Source organism: Erinaceus europaeus, chromosome 18 (assembly GCF_950295315.1).
Source record: "Erinaceus europaeus chromosome 18, mEriEur2.1, whole genome shotgun sequence".
Taxonomy (NCBI): domain Eukaryota; kingdom Metazoa; phylum Chordata; class Mammalia; order Eulipotyphla; family Erinaceidae; genus Erinaceus; species Erinaceus europaeus.
The window spans coordinates 13,243,538-13,266,697 of NC_080179.1; the positions used below are offsets into that span (position 1 = coordinate 13,243,538).

General features: G+C 39.6%; 1 protein-coding gene across 10 annotated transcripts in view; it reads right to left on the reverse strand.

The window, feature by feature from the left end:
* The window catches only part of OSBPL6 (oxysterol binding protein like 6), a 202,893-nt gene that overhangs the window by 24,471 nt on the left and 155,262 nt on the right, over positions 1-23,160 (reverse strand). For 4 of the 10 annotated variants that reach the window (XM_060177651.1, XM_060177655.1, XM_060177650.1 and 1 more), the window contains 5 exons: positions 21,843-21,917; positions 15,579-15,744; positions 10,896-11,029; positions 9,878-9,901; positions 849-956 (listed from right to left, as the gene is read on the reverse strand). In XM_060177651.1, the coding sequence (XP_060033634.1) occupies positions 849-956; positions 9,878-9,901; positions 10,896-11,029; positions 15,579-15,744; positions 21,843-21,917 (507 nt within the window). The remainder of the gene's footprint in view (positions 1-848; positions 957-9,877; positions 9,902-10,895; positions 11,030-15,578; positions 15,745-21,842; positions 21,918-23,160) is intronic. The other 6 variants (XM_060177658.1, XM_060177654.1, XM_060177657.1 and 3 more) reach the window with 3 other exon arrangements.

The following is a 23,160-nucleotide window of genomic DNA, read 5'->3' on the forward strand; positions in this document are numbered from 1 at the left end:
CCCGGTTCGAGCCCCCGGCTCCCCACCTGCAGGAGAGTTGCTTCACAGGTGGTAAAACAGGTCTGCAGGTGTCTGTCTTTCTCTCCCCCTCTCTGTCTTCCCCTCCTCTCTCCATTTCTCTCTGTCCTATCCAACAACGATGACAATAATAACAATAATAACTACAACAATAAAACAACAAGGGCAACAAAAGGGAATAAATAAGTAAATATTTTTTAAAAAATGAAAGCAGAGGAGATAGCATAATGGTTATGCAGAGACTCTCTTGCCTGAGGGTCCAAAGTCCCAGATTCAATCCCCTGTGCTACTATATGCCAGAGCTGAGCAGTGCTCTGGTAAAACAACAATAATAAAAATACATAAAAAAACACCCCCAAAACCACAAAACAAACAATGAAAACATTTCATTAACCCAGAAGGCAGTGTATGGGCAGAAATCCGGGTGCAAGCATTAAGCCCAGAGTTCAGCCCTAGCTTCACATATGATAGAGTACTGCTCAGAGTGTGTGTCCTCTCCGCCCCCTCTCATTTCTATCACTGATAAAATAAATAAAATTTAAAGTATTTAAAATGAAGACTGAGACAATCACAGAAAATCCACAAGTTGCAGTATATATAAACTAAACATTATGGCATCAGGTGAACAAAGTAATAAAAACAGACTGCCAACTAAGAAAAAAATTATGTCAAATTCATAAGCATCCTTCTAAATACTGAACTGTCAACAAAGTAAATAGAGTTGGTCTTATTATCAGTGACAAAATAACTGCATAAAGATAAACAGATATTTTAGTGGATTTAAATGCTATAAAATAAGTCATCTATATCAATTAAAAAATGAGTCTTACCTCATCAGGACTAGGGATAATATTTACACTGACAACCTGATCACAAATAATAGATTCTGAATGTATTCTGTTCAGCCGACTCCTTAGTTCAGCATTCTGGTTGAGTGCCTTAAAATAACAAAAATCAAACATGTAATTCTGAATTAATAAGCAAGCATACAACAGACGCAGCACACAGGTGAAACTGAAGACAATGAAGTCTAGTTTGGTTCTAGCTGTGACTTTGGAGATCAAAACCAACATCCTACTGTGCACAGCAAAGGAGTAAATGGCTTAGAATTAAGGTCTTCAGGTTTTGGTAATGTGAAACTACTACTATTGACTGGGTTAGTAGGGTCATCAGAGTTCATGGGTTTCATAAAAATGATTTGTGGAGTTTCCTCTCTCTTGGAGTGACACCTATTTCATCCAAGCCCGGTTTACCACCACATATGTGTTACATTTTTACAGATATATGACATTTACAGTGTATTACCTATTATTGGAATCAAAACATTTTTTAAATTTTGTTCCTATTTCTAAAGTTTGTAGTAATTTCAAAGTCGGATAGTCTAATGATTATTTGGATGTAGAATGAAAAAAGTGAGCTAACTTCATTTTTGTAGAACTATGTTTTAGTCTGATGAAAGACAATAACTATATTTTAATTTTGTAGGAGCACATAATTAATACATGGGCTAGTACAGCAGACCTAACTCAAGTGCAGAACAAAAGATTCCTTTAACGGGCAGTGTAGACATCCACAAAAATAATGAGGAACATAAAACAGAAAGGAAGTCCTCTGCATTGCACTATATGCAACACTCTCTTAAGCTGCTCTCAGTTAAACATCACCCACTATAACAGAGCAAATATGAGAACAGCTCTAAGCATGGTGCCCCCAAGAGCCCTATGGACCAAGTACATAGGTGCATCACACTGATGCATGAGCCCACGTTTCCTATATAGTAAGACAGATGTGGCTGCCCAATATTATAGCAAATCTCAAGAGAAAGACTTTTGTAAGGACAGTGAAAAATATGGATAGGCCCTTTCCCTCCTATTAGAATTAGTTGTTAAATCAGAAATTAAATTCACTTTAAAATGGAGATAAGGTGACAGATCTTTTAAAGAGTGAACCATCAGTATCAGGGCTGATGTAAGAGGGTATATGCCCCAGAGATGGACATTTTACTTTTCTTCATATGCAACCAAAGAAAACAGGAACTCAGATGGTTTGGGAGGTGGCTCACCCTGTAGAATGCACACGTGAGAGAATCCAGGCTGGAGGCCCTGATCATTACATGGGAGGAGCTACAGGGCCAAGCTTCACAAGTGGTGGTAGGTGGGGGAGATTGGGCGGTAGCAGCAGGCTAGCGCACGCGGCGCAAAGCGCAAGGACGGGCAGAGGGAGCCCAGTTGGAGGCCCTGGCTCCCCACCTGCAGGTGAAGCAGGTCTGCAGGTGTCTCTCTTTCTCTCCCCTTCTCTGTCTTCCCCTCCTCTCTCCATTACTGTCTGTCCTATCCAACAACAACGATAGCAATAACATTAATAATAATAACAACGATAAACATCAAGGGCAACAAAATGGGAAAAAAAAGGCCCCAGCAATAACCCTCAAGGCAAAAAAAAAAAAAAAAAAACAACAAAAAAACAAAGGAAAGAACAAGTGGTGGGGTGGTGCCGCAGGCTGCCCTCCTCCCCATATATCTCACCCCTCTTTCACTCCCTCCCTCCCCTACTACTCCCTTCCCATATATATAGGGGAAGGCTGCCAGGAGCAGTGGAGCCACATAGACATCAAGCCCCAGTAATTACTGGGACTGGTCACAAAATGGAAGGAAGGAAGGAAGGAAGGAAGGGAGGGAGGGAGGGAGGGAGGGAGGGAGGGAGGGAGAATAAACCAATACATATACAAATATAGTCAAATTACAACACTACACCTTAATAGATGTAAGTCATTCTAGGAAAAATTACAGAGCAGATGACTTTTCATTTGAACTGAGTAGTGTACAGTCCTTGAATAGCTTCTGCCTTTCCTCTCCAGATCCCAGGTCTTAACTTCTTCCCTCCTTTCATCCCAGATTTTGCTTTCTGAAGAGGAAATCACTTACTGACAGTTTTTGGCTTTTATTTTTTTAAAAAACAATCTTTAAAACAGTTTGAAAAATACATGTAAACTATAAACACTCTTGCTCTGGTGGGCTGCCAAGTATTGATGGGTTGAGGGTGGGTCTAGATCCCATAACCGTTACATCTGTGAAGCGATGGCAGTGAGTCCAGCTCTCTGAGGAAACAGACGTGCTCATTAGAAAAAGCAGTGATTACTCCATAAGCAATTAAAGCACGTGCTTCAAAGAATCCTATTATCTCTACATTCTACAAAGTGTTCAAGGTTATTTTAACTCAAGGAAAGTATAAAAACACTTGAAATTAAAAAAAATTGTATTCCTAGCGCAAGGACCGGCGTAAGGATCCCGGTTCAAGCCCCCAGCTCCCCACCTGCAAGGGAGTCGCTTCACAAGCAGTGAAGCAGGTCTGCAGGTGTCTATCTTTCTCTCCCCCTCTCTGTCTTTCCCTCCTCTCTCCATTTCTCTCTGTCCTATCCAACAACAAACAACGTCCAACAACGACAACATCGAGAACAACAATAACTACAACAACAACAAGAAACAAAGGCAACAAAGGAGAATAAATAAAAAGATTGTATTGCTATTATCTTCTGTGACTATAATATAGATCCTTACTTGTTCATGTCTAATTTTCTGCCTATGACTGAAAGTTATCTGAGTTATCGTCAGACTTGGAGGCAGATATATTTTGCCACGTTGGAAGTAGAAGGCCCCAGCATAGGTTGTCTCATAGACGAGAGGGTTTCATATAAAAGTGATCTGTTACATTAGAATAGACCCACAAAACCTGAGGGGAAGGGTAAATAATGGTTGATCTGATAGTGGGAGTTTTGGGGCGAGGAGTTGACACACTTGTTGTACACACGTTACACTGCGCAAGGAGCCGGGTTCAAGCCACCACCCCCACCTACAGGAGGGAAGTTGCACAAGTGGTGAAGCAATGCTGCAGGTGTCTCTGTCACTCTCTCTATCTCCCCTTCCTCTCTCAATTTCTGGCTATCTCTATCAAATAAATAAATAAAGATAATAAAAACTTAAAAATGTTATTAAAAAAGAGTGGGAGTTTTAAACATATCCTATTTATAAGCAGTATTACACTGGATATTTGAAAAAGTTACATTCTCAGGGTTGGATCATGGCACACCTGGCTGAGCACATGCCGCCATGCACAAGGACCAAGATGCAATCCCCAGCCGCCATCTACAGGAGGGATGCTTCATGAGTGGCAAAGCAAGTGTCTCTTTCTCCCTCTCTACATCCCTATTCACTCTCAATTTCTCTCTGTCTTATCAATAAAAAAATAAAAACAAGTGGTCTGGGAGGTGGCGCAGTGGGTAAAGCAATGGATTCTCAATCATGAGATCCTGAGTTCAATTTCTGGCAGCACATGTACGAGAGTGATATCTGGTTCTCTCTCTCTCTGCCTATCTTTCTCATGAATAAATAAATAAATACATTCTTTTAAAAAATAAAAATAAAAATGGTGACTTTACCATGTTCAGCCGATCTTGGATGGACCTTGAAAAATTCATGTTAAGTGAAATCAGTCAGAAACAGAAGGATGAATATGGGAAGATCTCACTCTCAGGCAGAAGTTGAAAAATAAGATCAGAAAAGAAAATACAAGTAGAACCTGAAATGGAATTGGCGTATTGCACCAAAGTAAAAGACTCTGACCAAAGTAAAAGACTCTGAATACAGATCCAAGAAGGATGACAGAGGACCTAATGGGGGTTGTATTATTATATGGAAAACTGGGAAATGTTATGCATGTACAAACTATTGTATTTACTGTCGAATGTAAAACATTAATCCCCCAATAAAGAAATTAAAAGAAGAAAAGAAAAAGAAAACACAAAGCAGAACTTGGGCTGGGTTTGGTGTACTGCACCAACGTAAAAAGACTCTGAAATGGGGGAGGGTGCAGGTCCTGGAACATGATGGCAGAGGAGGAGCTAGAGGGGGTTGAATATTTGTGTGGAAAACTGAGAGATGCTACACATGTACAAACTACTGTACTTTACTGCTGACTGTAAACCATTAATACCCTCAATAAAGAAAGGGGGAAAATAAAAATAAAAACAAGTATATATAAATATGTTTTTTTAATTTTTAAAGTTACATTCTCATTGAAGCTCTCATTTCATTCAGTATCTGTTCAACAGGACTCTGCCTTCAGGCACGTGTGATGATACATTAAGACAGATGCTAGCCATTGATAGCAACAGAAAATGAGCTACAAGTTTGAAAGAAATACTTGATTAATATCCATATATACATGCAGGGGTGTGAAAAATGGTTACACACATAAAGTATAGAGGCAAAGACTGGTCCGACTGAGGTAATCCCACTGAGAAGACATGGAAGCAGACAGCTGAGCATGCAACAGCCCATTTCTGTGCATCTTACCGGTGGCTCCTCCTTTTGCCTTGATCATACGGATGGTTTCTGAATTTTGCTACCACCCAGTGCTGTGAGCTTTGCTGTGTTGAGGGTGCTATTACCCCTCTCTGCAACACAACTGTTTTCTCTGGGACTATATCGGATATCTTGGGGACACTGGAAGACATGAGCACTTTCCGAGAAATGATACTGATGGTGCTAGTTAAATGAGAGAGCTCAGATGACGACAGAAACAACGTCAGCGCGAATCTAAGGAGCACCAACAGTGGTGAAGCAAGGGAAAAGGAGGCCGATCACCTACCAGTCACTTGTGCCAGCCAAGGAGCCAGAAAAGCTATGGAGGTGTGTCAGAAACAGCATTGCCTGTGAGGGACCTACAGGGAGCAAACACCTTCCAGGGGAAGCATCCAGAAACTCGGGAGCTATGTTTAGACTCTTCAGCAAGCAGATCCTGTGCTTCTTCTCATTACTTGCGTTTGCTAGTGGGCTCAAACTGCACTACTAACTCTCCACAGGTGTAGTCCGTTCATTCCCACAATGCCTTGTGTCTTCCTACACATTTAAGCCGAGCATATCTAAGAAATCGCAGCTCCACTCTAATTTTGATAAACTATGTCATTAGATGAAGATCTGAGTGACAAATCAATTGCCCAGACACTGCCTGCTTGGTTATTAACTATTACTCATCTCCACTGGCAGAAGTTGACTGAGACTCGGCAAGACCCTAGCATAGGCATTCAACTTACTGGAACCGTGGATTCTGAGAAAGGCTGGTGGCAAAAGAATATGAAACAATGGCAAAGTGGGACCATCAGACACTTAACCCCCATGGGTAAAAAAGCAAACTTGGTTCAGAAGGGAGAAGAAAACATGTAAGGAAACCATCAATGCTAGAGGTGTCATGAACCAAAGCTTGCATATTTCCTTAAAAAAATAAAATAAAATAAAAATAAAATACACCTTGTTTTTAAAATTTTAATATTTATAATACTTCATTCGAAAGAAAATGTAACAAGTAGAATAATCTTTTTAAATTGATACTTATTACTCTACCAACTGTTGGAAGGGTAGTGGTATGTTTTTTCTAGACTTTTATGTGTGCATTTTCCATACTATTTAGTGGTAACATACTTTATAGGATGCATCTGCCACTTACTCTTTGCACACAAAGACTTATGTTGCAAATTCTTCACAAGTGATTTTAACAGTACCAGAATGCTGATTTTAAATAGAATAATGTCATCATAAATGTTTATGTGCATAGTGGTTTCCTGTAATCAGTGTTACTTTTTTTAAACTGGACATACCAATCATGGATCAAAGCATCAAAGGATAAAATTGGTTTAAAATATTTTTAATGAACATTGCAAAATTATGACCATCACTTTAACTAGCTAGAGAGCTGACAATGATGTAAAAGAGTCCATCAACAAACTTGGTGAAATCTCATAAAATGATGGAATTTGAAAACAACGAAAACAAAACACACACACACACACACACACACACACACACACACAACTTTGATCCAGACTCAGTAGCTATTCTGGATGTGTGAAGTATCACAGACAGGCAGGAAAGATGGCAAATATTAGTATTGCGATTTTATTTGATAATGATGATGACGATGCCATCCCTGCCATCTTCACTGATCTAGGCCTACTTTTTCACGTAAATAATGAGACACAGAGGGAGAGAGAAAAAGATACCACAGCTCTGAATCCTCCTCCAATGCATTGGGGGCCAGGCCTGGAACCTGGGTCAAAGCCATGAAAAGCACGTACATTTCCAAAAGGTTACTGGTCTTGCTTGTCCTATAATTGGAATTTTAGTTATGGTATGATGTTTCTTTCCTTTTGTAAAAAAAAAAAATTTTACTATTATTTATTTTCCCTTTTGTTGCCCTTGTTGTTTTATTGTTATAGTTATTGCTGTTGTTGATGCTGTAGTTGTTGGAGAGAAACTGAGAGAGGAGGGGAAGACTGAGGGGGAGAGAAAGGCAGACATCTGCAGACCTGCTTCACCGCCTGTGAAGCGACTTCCCCAGCAGGTGAGGAGCCGGGGGTTCGAACCGGGATCCTTATGCCAGTCCTTGTGCTTTGCACCACATGCGCTTAACCTGCTGTGCTACCACCCGACTCGCTCTATGATGTTTCTTAAACCAACCTTTTGCCTACAGTTCAAGACTGTAAGGCGCTGAGGACATGTTAGTCATATTATTTTAAATTAATTAACTAGTTTTTATTATTATTTTCCTCCAGGGTTATTACTGGGGCTCAGTGCCAGCACTATGAATCCACCACTTCTGGTGGCAGTTTTTCCCTTTTTTTTTTCTCCTTATTTTATTTGCTAAAACAGAGAGAAATTGAGAGGGGAGGTGGAGATACAGAGGGAGAGAGAAAGAGAGACACCTGCAGACATGCTTTGCTGATTGTGAAGCATCCCAGCTTCAGGTAAGGAGCAGGGGCTTGAACCTGAGTCCTTGCGTGGATCCTTGCACATTTTATACTATGTGCATTTAACTGGGTGCACCACCACCTGGCTCCCTATTTTTAAATTTCTTAGTCTTATCATTTACTGCCTCATTTTGGTACTCAAAGTCCTACATTAAATAGGACATAAAATGAATACGTTTCTGTTGTGAAATAGTCATTTAAAGGAGACAGATGCCACATAAAATGCCCTGTCCTACCAGTCTGAGTTTAACATATATGTTGTCTTTGAGATGTGAAAATTAAAGTGTTACGAAGGTAAAAGAACAGAATTAGGTTACTTTTGTGTATGGATAAGTCAGGGAACAAATATCACTTCTGAAGAGAAATCCATTAGACTGCTCAGCTCGGTAAATTATCACATGTCCAAAGGAGATAATATGAAGCAAAGAATACCAATTTTATAAATTTTAAATTCCACAGACCACTGTTGGTGAGTATACAAACTGATGTAGCCCCTATGGAAAACAGTTTGGAGAATTCAACAACAAACAGAAATGTAAATACTTATGATGCAGCAATTCCACTCCCAAGCATCTGTCCAAAAGTAATGAAAACACAAATTTGAAAGAATCTATGTACAACTATGCTCAGAGCTGCACTGTTCACAAAAGTCAAAGTATAGACTCAGTCTAAATGCCCACTGACATATAACTGGAGGGGTATGCATCAGCAGAATACCCTGCTGCAATAAAAAAAAAAAAAAAAGATGAGACTGTATCTTTTGGGGCAAAATGGATGGAATTGGAGGTGGTTATGTAAAATAAGTAAAGAAGTAAAAACCAACTACAAGATGGTTTCATTCATATGTGAATATGTAAAATTAAAATAAACACAGGAAAAGAACTGAGCTTTTTGGTAAAAGAGAAAATTAATATAATGATAACAATATCCCAAACAATGCAATAAAAAGTTACCACGGTTCTAAATTTTGACACAAACCAAAAGCTATCAAGAGACGGAAATATTTAACCCAAGGATGCAAAGTTAATATGATTTTGCTTTATTTTACTTTTATGTTGTCAATATCAGATCCTTTCTCAGGGAGTGGTGACTGTCTATTCAGGCCCAATTTAAAATCCGACCTGTCCAGAAGCCTATTCTGTGGTTCTGCTTACAACTCAGGGATCTCCTGTCTTCTGAGCCAGAGCCCTGTGATTCTGCAGCACCTACCCACCTTCCTAAATGGTCGGCAGTGTGACCCATGTAACTGTCCTGAGTATCTACACGATGGGAGATACAGCTTCCATTGCTAATCAGATCAGGAGTTTCCTGGGAACATGCCAAAGTGCTACTTTTTATACAGGTGCTCTGCATCTTACACGAGAGTTAATATGTTGCCAGCTGAATGAAATACAGGATAAGATTTGCTTGTAAGATTTGCTGTCATCATTTCTAATCTCACACCATCTTCCAAACCCAGATCTCTTTGCCATTCTGTTTTAACAAGCAAATAAAAGCAAGCAGGCAAGCAAGCAAGGAACACATTTTCTTTACTACAAGCTTGTCTTATATCTCTAGGTCTCCATCATTTAATAAAGCTGAAGGGAACATTGCAACATTTAGGGCGTACAGTGGTGTATCTCACACATTTACAAGATGACATTGACAAGTTCACCTAGCCATTATTTTGATCTTTCTGATTCATGATACTTTCAGAACAATGACTCAGAAGATCAACTCATATGGACTGGGTGTTCAATACACGGCATGAGTGTAGTATGGGGCAAACCTTGTGATTTATAAGGCCCTCTGCAGACCGACATGGCAGTTTCTGCTCTGAATGCTCATGATTCCAAATTCCCCAGAGTTGTTCTGGAAGCAGCATATGCACCTCAACTGACAGTGCTTTAAGGTGAATGCAGGAAGTGTAGCCCAGATTAACAGCACTCAATTACAGGAAACTTCACACCGAAAATCAGCTGACAGTTCAGGTACATAAAACAGGCAGTGTAAGTCCAACTTTGAGGGACTGAGGGAAACGGTTCAAGCAACAGCTGATCCACAAGGAAAACCACTTACCCAGGATTTGCTTCCTCCTTCACTCTGATCCAAGACACCAGGAAGTGAATAATATTTTATATAAACACCGAGTTCTCACAATAATCACATAACAACATTGAATTCCCAAAGAAAAATTTAAAAGCTGTATTTATAGACTGAATGAAGAAAAAGTTTCAGTGGAAGTGCTCAGTAAAACAAAACTACAAGCACAATTTAACAAATTTTTGTCAAAATCCAATTCTGATGTCCACAGGGGCTTTATTTTTTATTTGTATTAATAAGTATTGTTAGTAGTAAGAATATGGGACTTGTATAATCTAAATTTAACAATAAAAATTGGCTTCACTGAGGCCAACTTAAACAGGAAGAGAATCCTAAGAGTACAAATGGAAAAAAGAAAACCAAGACTCAGAGAAGGCCAGGTGGTGGCTCACCTACACACAAACACCTGGATTCCAAGCCGCCCCCATCCCATCCCCACCTGCAGGGGGAGCTTCGCAAGTGGGGAAGCTGTGCTGCTGATGTCTTTGTTCTGCTACCTCTCTGTTGCCCACTCCCATCTCAATTTCTCTCTATCCTATCAGATAAGAGAATGAAAGGGGGAAAAAAAACAATAACATGTAATGATAGTTGGCAATTTTCAACAGTTTAAAATGTATTATAGGTTGGAAAACATTAAATGTGAAATATCTAGTAGCTTTATTCGATTTAACACTGGATTGAATGTTAGCTGTGAAAGCAGTGTTTAACACCAGAGATTGCCTAATAAATGACAATAGAAAGGCATTAAGACATGAAGTCAAAACAGTAACTATATATTTACAAGATTGGTTGATTTTTTTTTTTAACTTGACGGTTTTTGGGGAAGAAAACTAGCAAAGTTTAATACTGATGGCTGCATTGTTTTGGGAAAAAATTCAGAATGTGTCATAATTTTCTTGTTGGAATACCTCTCCCCCCCCACCCCCCACCCCCTAGCTTTTGCTTTACAGGTCTGGGAATGTGTTACGAGGAGAAAACAACTGCTCTCTCTTACCTGAGACAGAGACTGCCGGAGCCGGGCCATCTGCGTGTTGTGGCCTTTACTGTGATCCTGTTCAGAAACCATTTGCTTAAGCTTCTCCTTCTCTATAGCTATGCTATTAAATGCAGACTTCAAAAGAGAATGCACTGGGGGGGGGGGGTGACGAGGGAGGGTATTAGAGGGGTGGGGGGGGGGAGAGAAGGGAGAAACAAATCAATTGGGTCCAGAAAGAAAATTCCAAATTGCAAATTGTTCAGCACCTCAATTCACATGTAGACATTTTCTGGGAAGTAGTACACTTTCTCTGATAGTCTACTTCGAGGAATTTCTTAATTTCTTGAATGAGATACAGATGGTAACTTCTGTGACTTGGGCTATAACTACCTTATAACTACCATCCTGTCTGTCACCTGTCAGTTGTGAGTATTCTGGTGTGTTACCCCCTTCAGAGTTACTCCTGAAGTGGGCCTTGTCTTTTTCTGAAAATGTGCTCAGCCAGAAAAATCCAGATCCAAGCAGCTGTGGCAGTAACAGTCCTGAAGTTGGTTGGTTCCATGTTAGTTACTGCACTGATTGTTATGGGAAACTGAGAAATATTATGAATGTACAAACTATTATATTTACAGCTCAATGTAAAACATTAATCCCCCCCAATAAAGGGAAAAAATAAAATAAGCATACCCATCCTAGAAAAATAAAGCTAAGCTTTAAAATGGAATCGATCAGAATGCCTAGACACAAAACAAATATGGCAATGGTCATTAATCAGGGTGAAAATTTTCACATTTCATACCAGATAAACCAACAAAGTTGTGAAAGTAGCATATAAAATCAGTATCTGTTCTAATTATAAGTATTTGGAAATTAATCTCTCATTCCTATCAAGAAACGGAAATATCTACAACTGTTGCAGTAGAATATTATATATATCTTCCCTAGTTAGCAGTTCTGTGTTCAATGACACTTAATCCAAATAAAAACTGTCCCGAAATAATTTCTCAGAAGTATGCACCTCTTGAAAAGCATTTTGAGTTTTGTTAGAATGAAATGGACTACTAAACAAGAAGTCCTGACCAGTTATTTCTCTTTGAGGTAGGGAATGAGTTTTTTGTAAGAACTGCACTTGGAATACCACTTAGCTATTAAAATTGAGGAATTCCTCCTTTACCTCATGTTGATTGGAGCTTGAAGGACACATGTTAAGTGAGAGAAGAAAGAGAAGGATGAATATGGGACAATCCCATTCATAGATAGAGAAGTTGAAAAGTCAGTACACAAGGGAAACCACAAAGCAGGACTTGGACTGGATTTGGTGTACTGCACCAAAGTCAAGGACTCTGGGGTGGGAGGGGGGAGTGTTCAGGTCCTGGAACATGATGGCGGAGGAGGACCTAGAGGGGGTTACAGTGTTATGTGGAAGACTGAGAATAATTACAACTACTGCATTTACTGTTGACTGTAAACCATTAATCCCCCAATAAAGAAAAAAAAACAAAACAAAACCCTGAACTTACAGTACTTTCTTAGCTAGGAACAGCTTCATATCAAAAATGCTTTAAAAGAGTATACACGTCCAGTTATGAGATGAATAAGTTCTGGGAATTTAATGTACAACACTTACTGTGAGTACTACTGTGTGTTTAATATGCTTGAAAGCTACTAAAAGTGTAGACCTGAAATGTTCTCACCACACACCAATACACAAAAGGTAATTATGCGATACCACATAGCTGTGTTGCAGTATATGAATGTGTACTCAAATCAGCATGCACACCTTGAATTATTCAATGCCACTTACACCTCAATAAAGCTGGAAATAAAATAAGAGCAAAATAAAAATAGCCACCCCCCTAGGTATGTAGGTCCTTATGGGAGAAAAAGATGGTTTGGTTGAGGGTGAAATGTATTGGTAGTTATATTGGGGATATGTGTCCTTGTGACAATAATAATCTTATAAATCAGTATTTTCTCAACAAAGTAATACTGGGGATACAAACCAGAAAGAAACAGAAAAAAGAAAACAAAAGAGCCCCTTCACCTCTGCCTTCATTTCTTCCTATCTAATAACATACATTGGGGCAAAATCTGAGGTAGTATTAAATTGTGAAACACACACACACAAAAGGTTGAATTTCTTTTTTCTTTAAGTTCCTGATATAATAATGATCGACAATTCCCGCCAAAAGGTTGAATTTCTAACTCCTATTTGTATAAAAGCAGAGTTGCTACAATATGCGGTCTTTTAAAATATTCATTTTCTCATTTGAAAAAGGTTATCTTTTTTTTTTTTTTAAGAATTGGAAAATTTAGCATAAAACACAGTGGCCTATATTAAAAGGGAAAAATGACAGGATTAAACAGGCCTCTCAGCTCAATGATTTATGTATTACATTCCAGTCATCAATTTAAAGGTAATAACTCGAGAGTTGGAATACATTAGCCCGATCAGCAGCTATAAAAGGAGATTCTCATTCATTTCAGAGTCTGTAATTCTTTCTAAAGGCTCACTCAACAGCCACATGAAATTCTTGTTTTCCCCCTTTCCCATTGAGAATTCTTCAAAAGAAGTGCTGAAAAGAAAATATGTTGTTTCAACAGAGACTGTAATTATGTTGAAACCTGGATTTTATGCAAGCTGCAAGATCGTGACCACATACACAAAGCATCCCTGGGCTACTCTCAAATGCACCTACCTCCTTTAGAAGCTGCACTTAACTCACACATTTGCCTCATGCTCTCGGCACTGAAACCTCATCCTCAGCCCCCAGTGGAAGTGAAAGTACTGACAATGCTGCTTACTTCCTTCCTTCCCAGAAGTGCCTTTAGTATGAATCCCTCTCTTTTCCTGAGCCACAAGGCTCTTGAATTAGGAGCTATTTAAAGCACTTTCTAAAATATTTTAAAACCTATTATCCTGGGGGCCAGATAGTGAGCACCTGGCTTGGCACACACATTGCTATGTGCAAAGATCCAGGTTCAATCCCCTGCTCCACACCTAGAAGGAAGCTTCACAAGTGGTGAAGCAGATCTGTGAGGAGTCTTTCACTCTTTCTTTCTCTTCCACCTCTCCTCTCAATTTATCTCTATCCTATCCTTGAAAAAAAAAAAAAGGAATAATGGCCACTGGAATGGATCTCCAGCAATAACCTTGGTGGCATAAACCAAACCAAGACAAAAAAAAAAAAAAAACACCAAAAACTCTATTATGGTTGGGGGGGTAGATAGCATAATGTTTATGCAAAGAGTTTCTCGTGCCTGAGGCTCCAAAGTCACAGGTTCAATCAATCCCTTGATTGAACAATAAGCCTGAGATGAGCAGTGCTCTGGTAAAAAAACAAAAACAAAACCCCTCAATTATCCCCAGTCTTGTAGGAAATAAATGTGATTGATTCACATGAGGTGTCAGTGACTAAGACCAATGTAATGAGCATCTTTCTCTAAGAGTTTACTCATTTTAAAAGATGGTGTCTACAAAGGTACTCACTTAAGTGAAAAAAATTCAGTCATAGAAGTTTAAAAAGATATAGAAATTAGAGAGGAATGAACGTGAAAGCCAGGATTCTTGGTAAATGCAGACGACATAGTTGACCTATACTTTGCCATCCTACTTACTTTGTTCTGATCTCTGACTAGCAGCCTCTCATCCAGCCTTTTGGAGCTCTGAGCTAACATGGGGGGGGGGGGCATAGCTATGTAGAGTCTCCCAGCTATGCTACCAACATGCCAGGAAAATGACTGACATCACCTTGGACCTTTCAAACCAGCCTAGCCTCAAGTGAGTCCAGTCAATGCCACATGGTGCAGAAGAACTGTCCAGTCGAGCCCTGTCTGAACTCCTGAACTGCAAATGCAAAGCACAATCAAGATAACTTATAAATGGAGATTATGTAATAACTAAAAGACAATGGAAAAAAAGATACTAAGCAGTAGTGTCTGCTGGTCTGTCTAGGATAACCTTCTTGGTCTTTCTCTGTCTCATCTCCTCCTGTCCCCAACCAATCTCCTATTCAAACAAATGCAACTTTTCTTATTCAGTCAAAACTATAATCTCATGATGTCTGTTCTCCCAGAAATAGGCATACAATTCTACAAAATTCCTAAAAGGTTTACTTATTGATTGATTAATGAGGCAGAGAGAGAGAAACAGAACATCAGTCTGGCACCCGAGATTGAATTTGGGAGCTCAAGCTTGTGAGTTTAGTGCTTTATCCAGTGTGCCACGACCATGGCTGCTCAACTGTGTGTATTCTTTCAATACTGAACTCCAATAAGTATATAAATGAAATTTTCTTTTCTTTTAATATTTTATGATTTATTCCCTTTTGCTGCCCTTGTTGTTTTATTGTTGTAGTTATTATTGTTGTTATTGATGTTGTCATTGTTGGATAGGATAGAGAGAGGAAGGGAAGACAGAGAGGGGGAGAGAAAGACAGACACCTGCAGACCTGCTTCACCGCTTGTGAAGAGACTCCCCTGCAGATGGGGAGCCGGGGGCTCCGACCGGGATCCTTATGCCGGTCCTTGCACTTTGCGCCACCTGCGCTTAGCCTGCTGCGCTACCGCCCACCCAACTCCCATAAATGAAATTTTCTACCAGGACCATCTAGACCAAGGGAAAAAAAAATAAAAAGAGTAAATGGCAACCTTTCATTAAAGAAGAGAGTTTCTTAAAGAGCACATGATATTTTCTGTTACCTTTCTGTGCAATCAGACAAAATTCTTCTTGAAGTTTTGTATAATCTGTTGAACTTTCCAGAGGGTCAGTGAGGTGACTAGGAGGCGTCTGAAATTCAATATCTGCGCAGAGGTTGGGGTTGGAGGAATGCAAACGAACGGGTGACATGGTAGCACTGAAAGGAACCTGAAAAGAGAAGGTACAAGTTATTCCAGAGCAATCCAGCTTTGTTTCTCAGTTATATACACAGAAAAGCTCTTTGCCGTTTTGCAAAAGAATAGATTCCTCTCTGATGGCACACTTGGAGACACTCAGTACTCATTTATTTTGCAGGTGGCTGGGTTGGAAAGTAGTCTCATTTCTCATAGCTGATTTAGCACGGCCAGTGACTCACTGGGTTTTTACTGTTACAGACACATGACTACAGAATGGCAGAGAGACTCCCAAGTGTCTGCTCTTAACCCACAGTTGCACTGAAATTTTATTGGCAAGAAAATAGCAGTTGGATATGATAAACTTTCTATTACAAAGTCTGGGTGGCTCATGTTATAGAACTGCTGTGTTATTTATTTAAATCTTTTTCTTCTTTAATATTTTGTTATTTTCTAATGAAAGATACAGAGAGAGAAGCTGAAACACTGCTCATTTCTGGCTTATGGTGGTGCTGAGGATTGAACCTGGCACCTCTGTGTCTCAGGCATGAAGTACATTTGCATAACCATTATGGTGTCTCCCCTGTCCTCAGAGGACTTTAATGCTTACTTTTTTTTTTTTCTAAGCCTGGTGCAGAGGCTTCTTGAAAAATCTCAAAATGTGCACTTATAGAAAAATTCACTTGCTCTGTAGCCATGAGCTAAAACATAAGTCAAGTTTAATAGCAAATGTAACAATAGCTTAAAGAGACCTGCAAATGAATTTGAAATTTACTGAAATAATTTTGAAAGGAATATAGCATAAATGTCTATGATTCAACTTTGTGTGTTACAGTTTTGTTACATATATGGATATGGCTTATGCGCTAGACCGCGCTGAAAAGCATTAAGTAAAAAAAAAAAAAAGTCTCATCACTATAGATTTTCTCAAATAGCCAAAGGCATTTCTCTCTGACTGGGATGGATCGGAACTAAGCTTATTACAGGTGGAGGCAAAGCACCTTTCCTTTTTCCTTCTAGAAGATTTCACCTAATTACTCATTACAAATGCTGTCAACCAAACCTTCTTGAAAATGAAAACATTAATGTCTTTTATAAACAAGGTAATCAGTAGCCTCTTCTAATTCTTACTGCACAGATGTTCATTCAATTATCTACAAGAATCAGACTCTCAAGATCCTTGTTCAAGATGAATTTTGTATAATTTGGATAATTCATATCCTCTAACAGGAAGCGGGCTGTAGGAGAAAGGAAGCAGTAGCTTGTCTGATGTATATGTATGTCACAACCATTTCCTTTTTCCTCCATTTAAAAAACTTTTGTTTTAAGCTTTCCCGTAGAAAAAGAGAAAGCGAGGAAAGAAAGAACAAACCAGCATGCCCCGAAGATACAGAAAGGTCGAAGAGATGCACGGAAGTGAAAAACCCAAAAGGAGCTTTAGTTTGTGGATCTGAGTGAGGGCAGCTGAGACTGGGCAGAGGGTCCTGGAGAAATTGCGATGCCTCAACTGAGGGATGATTACCTAAAAAAAAATTTTCATAGCTTACTGGAGAAGGAAGTAAGTTGGAAGCTTCCCTCCCATCTCCATTTCAGCTAAGGATGCCAGTGTAAGATGTCTGAAGCATTTGCTATATGGAGTTATCAGAGTAAGTCTCTCTCTTTCGCAATAGGAACCATGGCTACTCTGAGCTTGGAGAATCTCATCAGGTTCAAAATTTCTGGCTGAGAGAAGAATGAATATGGGGTGATCTCACTCATAGACAGAAGCTGAAAAGTACTACCATGATACTAACCTGACTTCCCTGGGCAGACAACTTCACCAGTGTGTCCTGGAACCCCAGCTCCCCACAGCCCTAACCCACTAGAGAAAGGTAGAACTACAGGCTGGGGGTATGGATCGACCTGTCAACACCCATGTCCAGAGAGGCAATTACAGAAGCCAGAACTGCCACCTTCTGCATCCCATAGAGATCTTTGGTCTATATTCCCAGAGGGTTTTTAAAGACTAGGGAAGCTCCCAAGGGAGGAGATGGGATATAGGATATAGCACTCTGGTGGTGGGAATTGCATGAACTGTATCCCTCTTGTCCCACAATCTTGTTGATCATTATTAAATACTCCTTATACAAAAATTTAAAAATGTTTCTGGCTGTTCGAAAGAGAAGACAGAGAAGTGTCAGACAGACCACTTGAGAAAATGGTCTGTGAATTTAATACTTTGCTGGAATTCTGTCTTGGTGACTTTGTGAAAACAATGACTGAGGTCTTTGGGAATGCCCATAAGTACTGGGATTTATATGGAAGAATATTTAATGATAAATAAATTTCTAACATGACTGTGATGATGACAGATCTAGAAAGAATCATGGATCTATACCCTTCTTGGAAGGGCAATAAATTTATGAAAAAGTTGGTGGCAACTCTCAATTTAACATGGTGAAATGAATTAAGAAAGAAATGTAGGACTTCAAAGAGTCACTAGATAGGAAATGGAAGACAATGGAAATTGAAGACAAGAGTTACAGGCTGTGAAGTACACTTAGGGTGAACTCCAGTCTTAAATATCCAGTTAAGGAAGTAAATCAAGGGGAGAGGATGTGACTTAAGGATAAACCAGACCAGAAAGTTGTCAGAGCAGCTTTCCACTATCAGGAAGAGCATTAAGAAAAAAAAGAGGGAGCCGGGAGGCGGCGCAGCAGGTTAAGCACAGGTGGCGCAAAGCGCAAGGACCAGCGTAAGGATCCCGGTTTGAGCCCCTGGCTCACCACCTGCAAGGGGTTCGCTTCACAAGCCGTGAATCAGGTCTGCAGGTGTCTCTCTCTCCCCTTCTCTCCATTTCTCTCTGTCCTATTCAACAACAACAGCAATAACAACAACAATAATAACAACAATGACGATAAACAACAAGGGCAATAAAAGGGAAAAAGAAAAAAATAATGTGGGCAGGAATAGAATGTGGGCAGGGATAGACAGCATAACAATTATGCAAAGAGACTCTCAAGCCTGAGGCTCCAAAGTCCTAGTTCAATCCCCTGCACCACCGTAAGCCAGAGCTGAGCAGTGCTCTGGTAAAAAAAAAAAAAAAAAAAAAAAAAGTGGGTGTGTTGGGTTCATGGGGAATGTAATGTGATATGGACCAAGGAGGATTTTTATCTGCACTTGAGTACCCTCAATACTGCCAAGATGGTTAGGGCACAAAGAAGGGAAGTCCTTCTATGGGTGGCTGGGAGAGTCAGAGAGGCTGTGATAGACATTCAGGATACAGTTGAGGCCCAAAGAGTCCTGTAAGGACCCAGATTTCTCCCTAAAATAACAGCTTCTCTACTGAAAGAATCAGACATTGAGAAGAAAAATACATGTTACAGATTTATATTTTGAATGTAATGGGAGTTTAAGTTGATGATTAAAACAGTAAAAGTGATTTTGAATATATTCCAGAGAGAAAGTGACTTGGGAATGCTCCATTCAAATAGCAGTCAGACAAATCTCTGGGAATTTGAATTGAAAGCTAATTTTACATACTTCTAACTAAAAATATTTATATGGACATCTTCTTGTGAAAAGCATACAGAATAAGCAATTTAAATAGAAGAACTAATGAAATGAAACCGAAAATACATACTGAAATGTATTAATCGAACTCTAATGGAATACCTCTTCAGCCTGAGGACTTATGTACTCAGCTTTTTAGTCATCAATTTGAGTATCATGAGACTGAGAGATGTGTGATTCTCATCAGTGGTGGCTGGAGAGGGAGTCATCTACAGCTTTAATTCATCTCTGAGAATACTTACTTCTGGATGCAGCCTTTATGCCCTGCCGAGGAAAAAAGTCTAAGGCTTCCTTAAAGTCTTGTGACTTAAGGGAGAAAAGCCTAATACTGGAACATACTGGTACCAGTCACTGCAGCTTAAAATGAGGATGTTAGGAGATGCTCTTAATAGCTTATTAAGAAATCAAAAAAGAAATGAACTCACAGAGAAGGTACTGGTGCTAGAATTTAACAATGGTAAATGTGAACAAGAAAAGTGAAAATGCAACAGTAGAGCTAAGACAACTATGACACGTATGTGCATTTCATGGCCAGGGGTCCTTGCTGGAACAGTGACTGCACTAGGATTGAGGTGGTCCATGGGGAGGGGCTAGCATTTCTTTCTCTTTTTAGCTCATCTTGCTTTTTGTAGCTGATGTTGCTAGTCAACTATTTCAGGTGTGACTGCTAACGGATCAACACAGATAGACCTCTGACACATCTCCCGAGGTGCATTTTTCTTTGGAAGCAATCTTGGCTGCCCCAGACACTGAGGTGGCCAAGGAAAAGAACTAAGAGTCATTTAGGTGAATTCTAAGTGAGAGGCAAATAGTAGGATGAATAGCTTCAAAGTATGTGGGACAGCACTAGTGTTGGGAAGAGGAAGGATTGGGAATTAGAGGGAAGTACTGTGGTAAAAGAAAGAGGGGCTGAATCACCAGTGTTAGGCCAGTGAGATGCGAGTGGGAGGAGGCCACGAGAGCCAGCCAGGCGGCATTCTGTTAGAAGGTTGCTGCCGGCTTTTCTCATTTAGATACATACATGTAGGTTATTTTCAACCTCTGTGCTCACAACTATCCTGGGAGATGGGCATTAATCCTTTTCTCTTGTGAAGGTTTTTCTCTTCTAATTGTTACTTAAGAAAATCATGATCTATTCTATTCAAGTAGATGCTAGCTTCAGTTTTGTTATATTCACCGTATGTATGTGCAACTGAGAAGTGAACACAGTAGAAACAGACTCACTTCTTTGCAAGTGATATCAGAAGCACATTATTTAAACAGACCTAAGTATTTTCTTAAAATGACTGACCTCTGCTTTCTATACTGGAATAGTATTCCCTGTCTAATGATTCCTTGGGTTTCTGAATTTTATGAAGAATTACACTTAAGAATTACTAAACTCACTACAAAATATCTACTGCCAGACTCTGCCACCATGTCAAATGTCTCACCTGCATTTGAATGCAGGGATAAGATGCATTAATCATGAAGTTGATCTCAATAATTTCTTCAAATGTTCACAAGACTGGGAGTTTAAGAGTCAGTTCCCTAATTCCAAGTCACTGGTTCATTTCATAATAAAAAATAACCCTGATTCTCAAAAAAGTCTAACTAAGCACCCAGATATAAAGAGTCAACTATTAATCGTAAAGTAGGAAACTCATAATCTTTGCACTGGTATTCAGTCTCTTAGAATGCAACCAAAACCTTTTCATAGTTTTTCAGCAATTCTAATTTTGAAATTTATTCCACCATTAATAAGAACAAGACTACTGTCAAGTCCAAAAACAACACAACTAAGACTACTATCAATTTAGTGCTCTGTATTCAAAAAGACAACAGGATATCATGATTAAAAGCAAACAGTATGATTTACTTCCATCCGGGAAATTCTTGCTTACATTCCCTATTTTGTATTCTTCATAGATAGCTAATTACTGCAAACACCTCTTTTTTGGTAAACTTTGGCTACCTAGGATATCTACCTCAATATGGCCTCTGTCCTCCTAACACCATTCTTTTTCTTTTAAATGACAAACCTCTAGATATGCATCAGACACCATTTAACTTGAAAGTTTCTCTCTTTTCCACACTATATTTTCAGCTGAATATTCTTTCTGCAAAACAATTTTCCCTTGACGTATGTACTCTGCAGAGATATTTATAGATGGCATCAAGATCGACCTTTCTTTACCCTCTTACTTCTTGATTTTCAGATCCTTTCCAGGCACATTGCTACCCCCCCAAAAAAAGCACAATTCATGCCTATGGCAACATGAATTCTCTTAGAAAAACATAAATATCAGCCTGGCAAAGAAATTCACTTAAGGAAATCCCATACTACAGGGAGCTGTCTGTGCTCAGCTTTGCAATTTAAGTAATTTCTTAAAATGGTAGGAAAAGTAGAGAACTGGATTATGTAACAGTTTCCCATTGCAAAAATAATGCCTATGCAGGACTTCTGTCATGCAAAGGTAGCCAGAGAACACCCGAAGGCTGCGTTAATACAGTGCATGTGGGGGACACCATCAAAACAGGTGACTCTCAGACAGTTTCTCATTGTCATGAAACATCCACTCGAGATTGGAATCGACTCACTGTTGTAGCCACGGCTGCTGCTAGCCTCTGCCGGCGCCGAGTTGTGCTGAACTGGCCCTTCGCAGGTGGCCCTTCCTGACAGTGAATGGGAGGAGAGGGAGGAGCAAACACAGGAGCGGGGGAGAGGACAGATATAGGAGGGTGAAAGAGAATCAGACAAGGGATCGGGAATTTTTTTTTTTTTAATGACGCTGACTTCCCAAATCTTAGTATTAGAAAGTGCTGCAAAATAGTTGATCATTCTCATTATAGGGCACCTGGACACTTAAATCTATTGGTTGAACATACCTCTGATCCCAAAAGGAGATGGTAAGTTATGGGTTGACAAATAGTCTGTGGTCTTAAGGCACAATAAATGCACAGAGTCTTTCAGGAAATGTTAGGGTATGTAAAATTATATTCAGCAAATGGGTACTTATTCAGTACTAGTATTAAATAGTTGGGGGGGGGGAGAGTGAGTAAATAAAACAAAGTCCTAAAAGGAAAAGGTTGTTGTGACAGCCTATTATTAGTCAGACAGAAATGTGTTTCTTACTGAGAGGCAAAAGTGAGGGAAGAGTACTGGGACTCTTAAACTCTATCCCTCTTACAACAGGGCTATTAAACTCTATCCCCCTTATAACAGGGCTCTTAAACTCTATCCCCCTTATAACAGGACTCTTAAACTCTATCCCCCTTATAACAGGGCTCTTAAACTCTATCCCCCTAATAACAGGACTCTTAAACTCTATCCCCCTTCTTCTTCTAGCGTTTGCCCTTCTTCCGTAGCCAGTCAACAGCATCAGGTTGAGCCTGATGTAAAGTTTCAAGACCTCCTTTGAATCTGGAGAGGTGGCAGTCGTTAACTATCCCCCTTATAACAGGACTCTTAAACTCTATCCCCCTTACAACAGAGCTCTTAAACTCTATCCCCCTAATAAAAGGACTCTTAAACTCTATCCCCCTTACAACAGGACTCTTAAACTCTATCCCCCTTATAACAGGACTCTTAAACTCTATCCCCCTTATAACAGGACTCTTAAACTCTATTCCCCTTATAACAGGGCTCTTAAACTCTATCCCCCTTATAACAGGACTCTTATCCCTCTTACAACAGGACTCAAACTCTATCCCCCTTATAACAGGACTCTTAAACTCTATTCCCCTTACAACAGGACTCTTAAACTCTATCCCCCTTATAACAGGACTCTTAAACTCTATCCCCCTTACAACAGGGCTCTTAAACTCTATCCCCCTAATAACAGGGCTCTTAAACTCTACCCCCCTAATAACAGGACTCTTAAACTCTATCCCCCTTACAACAGGGCTCTTAAACTCT